General features: G+C 43.7%; 1 protein-coding gene across 1 annotated transcript in view; it reads left to right on the top strand.

The window, feature by feature from the left end:
• Positions 1-2,038: 2,038 nt before the first annotated feature.
• LOC137570658 (serine/threonine-protein kinase ICK-like) overlaps positions 2,039-8,363 on the top strand; it is a 97,839-nt gene continuing 91,514 nt past the window's right edge. The window contains exons 1-3 of the mRNA XM_068279362.1: positions 2,039-2,205; positions 2,371-2,538; positions 4,201-4,314. Coding sequence (XP_068135463.1) covers positions 4,278-4,314 — 37 coding nt within the window. The 5' untranslated portion in view covers positions 2,039-2,205; positions 2,371-2,538; positions 4,201-4,277. The remainder of the gene's footprint in view (positions 2,206-2,370; positions 2,539-4,200; positions 4,315-8,363) is intronic.

Here is an 8,363-nt window from a genome sequence, read left to right as displayed (position 1 = left end):
TGATGGGTGATCAAGGGTAATTAGAGGGAAGAACAGATGTATACAATGCACTTCGGAGGCGATCTGAGGGTGGGTGTGTGGGCGATCTGAGGGTGTGGGCGGGTGATCAGGTGCCCGCAAGGGGCAGGTTAGGGTCTGATCTGATGGGTGGCAGTGACAGATGGTGACAGGGGGTGATTGATGGGTGATTGACAGGTGATCAGTGGGTGATTACAGGGAAGAATAGATGTATACAGTACACGGGGGGGGGGGGGGTGTCTGGTGAGGATCTGAGGGGTGGGGGGGGTGACCAGGAGCCCCCAGGGGGCTGTTTAGGACCTAATAAAAAATAGCGTTGACAGATAGTGACAGGGAGTTATTGATGGGGGATTAGGGGGGTGATTGGGTGCAAACAGGGGTCTGCGGGGTTGGGCAGGGGGGGTCTGAGGGGTGCTGTGGCCGATCAAAAGGCCGGGGGGGGAAGATCAGTGTGTTTGGGTGCTTACCTGGGGGGCTGCAGCCTGCCCTGGTGGTCCCTCGATCACTCGGACCACCAGGGCAGGAGGCAGCCTGTATAATACGCTTTGTATACATTACAAAGTGTATTATACGCTTTACATGCGGCAATCTGTGCGGCTGGCTGGTTGACGCGATGGGTGGCTGGAGCCTCTTGCCGGCGGGTGATCGCGTCACCAGAGACGCGATCGCCGGCTAAACACGCCCATCGGCAGCACCGCCGATGGGCATATTGCGGTCGTTTGGGCCCACACTTTGCCGTCGCCCATGGGCTGAAGGCGGTCGGCAAGTGGTTAAAATAAATTGTGCTGTGGTTGTATCAGAGAAGTGGGAAGGATAATTAAAGGACACAGTTATAGTGCACGTCTGAATGAGCCATCAGTAGCCCAGTTGTTTCATTTTAGGTTTAGCACGTCTTCAATTACTCTTGGCAAAATGCGTACTTAAAATAAAGGTGCGCAGAAATAAGGGCGCACAGCAACGTTGTTAGTAAAATATTGTTATTAAATACGGATATATTATGATAAAAACGTAAAATATCGATATTCAATATCAAATTTTACTATGGGCAAATCTAACCCTACTCTAACACAGAACCCTCCCCCCTAAGGTGTCAGACTGCAGCCCTGACCTATTCCTTCCCCCAGCGATCCCCTGTTGCTTGTGGCTGGAGCCCGGCACTGGTCCAGTTCAGAGGTTGGGATGCTTTGTGGTTCGGCAGCAGAGGAGAGCCTGCAGGTGGCTGCAGCCTGCATGTGGTGGGTTCAGTGATTTGCGGCTGCCCTGCTTCCTTTAGCTGACAGCTTTGCTGTCTTTGGCTAGTGGCTGGGGTTCGGGCGGTGCGGCCTCTCCACGTGATGTGTGCAGCAGGGCCATAGGCGCTAATACAGAGTAGCGGGATTTGGGCGCCCAATATATAGTGGGCGCTGTGTCAGCGCCCGCTGTATATCGTGCCCCCAAATTTCCGGCCTGGCTCCCAAAGACCACTATTTTGTATTAGTGCCTATGGCGGAACCCATTTAGGCTACTTGCCGCATGCGCCCAATTTTCCTGCCCATAGTGAAATACCGTTAGTCACTGAAACAGGATGTGAAGGAAAAATTTGGCAATGTGGACCTAGACAGATAAATATGACAGTTGTTCAAACGCTTACCAACTCAATCCAATGCTAAATGACGTTTTGACTGAAGTTCCACTTAAGTGTACGTAATCAGCTTGTGCTTATGTTTGAAATATTCTATTTCTACAAATTTTTTTAACTTGTATTCATGCATGAGGCACCTATATTTTATTAATACAGTATGCCTGCTATCTGACTGAAGCAATAGGCTGAGTTCTTTCATGATATAAAACTTAATAATGCTTGTTGGACCTTTTGCCTAGGTCACAGGAAGGAGCTTAGAAACAACATTGGTTACCACATTCATGCAAAGAAAACAGTATTCAAAATAATAATTTTAATATAATAGCCTCTTTAACGTTAGCCTGCAATATCCCTATGTATACACAGTGATAATACTCTTGTGCTTTATTCATAGGTATCGAGCTCCAGAAGTGCTGCTCAGATCTACTAACTATAACTCGCCCATTGATATCTGGGCTGTTGGCTGTATCATGGCTGAAGTATACACCCTTCGGCCTCTCTTCCCAGGATCCAGTGAAATGGATACAATATTTAAGATCTGTCAGGTGCTAGGGACACCGAAGAAGGTATGTTTTGGCGTTTATATTTTAGTCACTCATCTCCTGAATCATCATGTATATTTTGAACGTGTACTATGAAAATGAATCCATTGGAAATCAGTTTGTGTCTGTTGAGAACAGCCCTGAAATGTCCTACATATATTCATATAAAAATCTATTTCTCTATTCCAGACTGACTGGCCGGAAGGTTACTGGCTCTCTGGCTCCATGAATTTTCGCTGGCCTCAATGTGTTCCAAATAACTTGAAAATGTTGATTCCTAACGCAAGTAGTGATGGAATCCAGATCATGCGGGATATGCTACAATGGGACCCCAAGAAGAGGCCAACAGCTAGCAAGGTATACAATATTAAATCCAGCCCAGGTTTGCTGGATCACTTATGATATGTTCACGGCAGATTATTGAAAATCTATTGAGGTGTCTTAGTAAATCAGGGCTATGGTGTACCTCAGCATTTTGTAAGAGGCTGGGCACACTATCTGTAATGTCAATTCACAAAACCTGTAAACAAAGCTATACAAGGTGCCTATTTGTCCCCCAGCACTTTATTTGTAATAGACTCGCAGTTTCAGAGCACATAAAAATAAATCAAAGACAGCACTTAGCTTGTAAAGGATAACATTTAATGAATAAATACTTAGCTACAGAATGATGGTCAAATGTCCAGATGTCTTTCAGCATGTAAGATCACATATAGTCCTGAGGGGCTCCATATGCCCTGATGGGCATATCAGATTTGGGGAAATCACGAGTGTGCTGGTGCGGCTGACGTCATCTGACAAAGGCGCAGAGAGCCGAAACGCGTAATGACGTCACCCGCACGCTGACGCTAAGCCACGCCTACCCTCTAGCAAGACGGCTTCCTGGACAACGGAGATCGCGCTGCTGGCCAGAGCGCGTTGCCATCAACTACCAGGGTTGGAAGCAGTTGGCTTTACCGCTGATATGCGAGACCTTTACTATATTCTTGTGAGTATAATGATTTATTGCAAATAAAGCTCATCCTTTAATTAATGCTCTATAGAGCAGGGGTCCCCAACCCCCGGTCCGCGGCCCAATACCGGTCCGCGGGACGTTTAGCGCCGGGCCGCGGCATATCCCCTGCCTCACAATTATTTTTTTGGTGCCTGATGTAAATCTACCATCCCGCCCCCTCCTTCATTGGCCGCGAGTGCACGCAGCTATAACTCCGCCTGTACGCATAGCAGAGGCAGATGCAGAGCGCAGCCGCGAAAGTCACGCCCATCCCATCCCATCTCTCTCGAAAGTGGCGTCAGCGTGTGTAGCCTGTGCAGCTGCGCTTTTCCCGGGCAGTGTGAGGCAGCGCTGCAGTGAGACGGAGATAGCGTGGCCGTTGCGGATACATTCTCTTCTGGGTAAGGCGGCTGACAAGTCAGTTTCTATATACCTTTTAGTTAGCATTTTTCCACATTTCCTTTGAATGTAGCCTCACTACCTTTCCTTTGAATGTAGCCTCACTATACTGTGCTGCATAGGGCAGGCCCTAGGCCTAGGATTGTTGCACAATGTACATGCATTTTAGTACTTTGCAGTGATCATAATTATGTGCAGTTTTTGATCCACCTCTTGCTTGTTTTTTGAAAGGTATCCATGACTGAACAAAATACGTTATTATTCATGATTAGGCCCTAATGAATAATAATGTATTATGCAAGAGGTGGATCAAAAACTACACATAATTATGATTAGGGGTTGGGAGAGAGAGATGGTGTTTCTGTTCTGTGGATTGCTGGGGGAGGTTAAAAAAGTAAAAAGGGTATCCATGATTGAACAAAATACACACCATTCCTTCTGTATTTCAGTCTTAACACAAAGTTTATTAGGGACTTATCCCAAATAGAGGTTTCATATTTGGGATAAGTCCCTAATAAACTTTGTGCTAACACTGAAATGTAGAAGGAATGGTGTGTATTTCAGTCACGGATAGCTTTTTTTTTTCTTGCATTGTTTTAAGCCACGCCATTTTCCTTGCTACTTAGCAGTGTGACAAGCAGCAGACGAGGAGTTACGTGGGGGTCCTGACAAGTCCAGTCCTGGAACAAGTCCACAGAGTTGCATGGGGAGCCTTTCAAGTCCACAGAGTCAGATTTCAGGTACCTTTATTCATGCAGTGACAATGTCAGTCAAACAAGGCACACTTTGGGTAGTAAAGTTGCCTCTTTGCATATGTTGCATCATATGCCAGCACTAGTCACAAGTGTAAATCTAACCTTAGGAATATTTTTTTTTTGCTTGCTTTACTTACATAAACATATGTATTGCACTGTTCACATTTTGATTTCAGTTATTTTTCTATAGTAAAAAAGAGAAAATCCATGTTAGGATTTTCCAGTTTGACTGTGTCTATCTTGAAGCCACTCCTGACATAATTTCCTCCCTTACTCTGTCTGTGTATCATTGCCCTCCCTCCTCCCAGTCTTCAGACACTCCCAGCCAGCTCTGCAGAAGAAAGTGCACTGTCTCAGCATGAGAAATATTGGCCAGTCAGAGAAGAACAGAGGTGTGGGAGGGGAAACTGGGAGGTAAAGTGGCTTCAGCCAATCAGGCTTTAGCATTTTAGCTGTACTCATCACACTATGACGGTGTTAGTTGCAATGTCTGATTTGGAGATATGGATCTGCTGTAATTTTTATATGTGCCGTTTTCCCTTGTTTATGTTGCTGAGAAGCTGTTTTTCATAAGGGCTTATTTGGTGTGTATGTTTAAAGAAAGAATTGTTTGAAAAAATAGGGAGGATAAAGTCTCAATATGTAGACAAGATAAGGTAAAAAGACAGTGGGAGCCTAACATTATGGGGGGTGGAGAGGGGGGTGGGGACAGTGTAAAGATTAAGGAGGTTGGTAAAACTTCAAGTAGCCCATTTCGTGTAAACAAAATTGGTAAATGTGTTGGTAAAAATATAAAGTGCATGGTAACCAATGCTCGGAGCCTTGCAAATAAAATAGACGAACTAGAGCTCATTCTGAATGACAAAGGCTATGACATTGTGGGAATAACCGAGACATGGATGGATGAAAGCCATGACTGGATAGCTAATTTAAAAGGATACAATGTGTTTAGGAGGGATAGAACAGGGAAAAAAGGTGGAGGGGTTTGTCTCTTTGTTAAGAATTCTTTTACAGCTGTCCTCAACGATGAGATGGAGGAAGATTGCGAAGATGTGGAGTCCGTTTGGGTAAATATTCATGGTGGAAATAAAAGTTGCCAATTGCTTATTGGGGTATGCTACAGACCACCTCTTATTAATGAAGCTGCAGAACTGCGATTACTACAGCAGATTGAAAAAGCTGCAAGTAAAAACGAGGTCATAATTATGGGCGACTTCAACTTTCCAGACATTGACTGGGGTATTGAGGCTACCCATTCTGGTAAAAGCAGCAGATTTCTGGCAGCACTACAGGACAATTACTTGACTCAAATGGTAACGGAACCAACTAGGGGGAATGCGTTACTGGATCTGATCATTTCTAATAGACCAGATAATGTATCAAATGTGCAGGTTCAAGAACATTTGGGAAATAGTGATCACAACATGATAACGTTTGATCTGGTGACTGATAGGCCACGGGGCAGCGGGACCACTAAAACTATGAATTTTAGAAAAGCAAAGTTCAATCAAATTAGGCAGGCACTAAGTTTGGTGAACTGGGATAATGTACTACAAGGGGACGACACTGAAGGGAAATGGCAAGCTTTTAAACGTATTCTCAATCAATATTGTAGTATGTATATCCCATATGGAAACAAAATGTCTAGGAATAAAAAAAGGCCTCTATGGATGAATAGAAAGGTTAGGGATAAAATGAAGAGGAAAAAGAATGCCTATAAGGTCCTAAAACAGGAGGGGACTGAGGCTGCACTAAGCAATTATAAGGAGTGCAATAAAAATTGTAAAAAAGAAATTAGGCTGGCAAAGATCGAAGCTGAAAATCAAATCGCTAGGGATATCAAATCTAACCCAAAAAAGTTTTACAAGTACATCAACTCTAAAAAAAGAAAGGTTGACTGTATAGGAATCCTAAAGGATGAGGGTGGGAACTCAATGGTGGATGACCAAGGTAAGGCAGAGTTATTAAATGCTTTCTTTGCTTCTGTCTTCACAAAGGAAACAGCACTGTTGCAAATTACAGAGGCAGAAGAGTCTCAATCTTCTAACTGTAATATTAAATACTTAACGCAGGAAGAAGTAAAGGCAAGACTAAATAAATTAAAAATAGACAAGGCACCTGGCCCGGATGGCATGCATCCTCGGGTCCTAAGAGAATTAAGTTCAGTTATAGCTAAGCCCCTTTATCTTATCTTTTGTGACTCTCTTGCAACTAGCAGAGTCCCAGTGGATTGGCGTACAGCCCACGTTTTCCCATTATTTAAGAAGGGCAAAAAATCTGATCCAGGAAATTATAGACCTGTAAGCTTAACATCAGTTGTATGCAAACTATTTGAGGGGTTACTAAGAGATACTATACATGACTTCATAGTAGAAAATAATCTTATTTCTCAGCATCAACATGGGTTTACTAAAGACAGGTCCTGTTTGACTAACATGCTCAGCTTTTATGAGGTAGTGAATGCTAATATGGATATTGGGAATGCTGTAGATGTGATATACTTGGACTTTGCAAAGGCCTTCGACACTGTTCCCCACAGAAGTCTGGTGCAAAAGTTGAGGATGCAAGGACTGGGGAAGAGTTTGTGTGCATGGATAGGGAACTGGCTAATGGACAGAAAACAAAGAGTTGTGGTCAATGGATCGTACTCAAAATGGGAGACTGTTAGCAGTGGGGTCCCACAGGGGTCTGTACTGGGTCCAGTGCTCTTCAATTTATTTATTAATGACCTAGTAGATGCAGTAGTGAGCAATGTTGCTATTTTTGCAGATGATACAAAATTGTGCAGAATCATCAACTCTCAGGAAGATAGTGTCATATTGCAACAGGATCGGGATAGGATGGCTATATGGGCACATACATGGCAGATGAAATTCAATGTTGACAAATGTAAAGTCATGCATTTTGGTCGTACCAATGGTCTAGCACCATACAAAATAAATGGGATACAGTTGGGAACATCAAACTTGGAGAAGGACTTAGGAGTACTCATCGACAACAAGTTAAATAATCGTACTCAATGCCAAGCCGCTGCAGCTAAAGCGAACAAAATTTTGGGATGCATTAAAAGGGAAATAAAAACTCGAGATGCTAGCATAATATTGCCCCTGTTTAACTCTCTAGTAAGGCCACATCTGGAATATCGAATTCAGTTCTGGGCACCACATTACAAAAAAGATATTGCAGTTTTAGAGCAGGTGCAGAGACGAGCTACAAAATTGATACGTGGGATGGAAGGTCTCGCTTACCAAGAAAGGTTAGATAAACTGGGTTTATTTAGTCTAGAGAAAAGACGCCTTAGAGGAGATCTAATTAACATGTATAAATACATTAGAGGGCAATATAATAGCTTGGCGGATGAGCTTTTTGTCCCTAGGCCTTCTCAAAGGACTAGAGGACATGAGCTGCGCATGGAGGAAAAACGTTTTAGTCATTTATTTAGGAAAGGGTTCTTTACAGTAAGAGTGGTTAAGATGTGGAATGCATTGCCACAGGAAGTCGTTATGGCAAACTCTATACCTGCATTTAAAGGGGGCTTAGATGCTTTCCTTGCGTTGAAAGACATCCATGGCTACAATTACTAGGTTATGCCTAATGATGTTGATCCAGGGATTTTATCTGATTGCCATCTGGAGTCAGGAAGGAATTTTTCCCATTTGGGGCTAATTGGACCATGCCTGGTGGGGGTTTTTTCGCCTTCCTCTGGATCAACAGGGGTATGTGGGGGACGGGCTGGAGTTGTACTTTGTACTGGTTGAACTCGATGGACGTATGTCTTTTTTCAACCAAAATAACTATGTAACTATGTAACTATGTAACTATGTAACTATATATATATTATATATACACTTTGTCGTGTTATGTGCTTGATTTCTCCCCATCCCGGTCTGCCGGGCCTCGGGAAGAATGTCTTATGTCAAAGTGGGCCTTGGGTCCAAAAAGGTTGGGGACCCCTGCTATAGAGCACTCCATTTCTTCTAGATTTGCCTATTTGTCTCCAATCCTTGGAGCAGCACAGTGCATAGAACCGAGGA

This window comes from Hyperolius riggenbachi, chromosome 4, assembly GCF_040937935.1.
Source record: "Hyperolius riggenbachi isolate aHypRig1 chromosome 4, aHypRig1.pri, whole genome shotgun sequence".
Lineage (NCBI taxonomy): Eukaryota > Metazoa > Chordata > Amphibia > Anura > Hyperoliidae > Hyperolius > Hyperolius riggenbachi.
The sequence above is the reverse complement of the archived record's forward strand: the minus strand, read 5'-3'. Positions and strand labels throughout refer to the sequence as shown.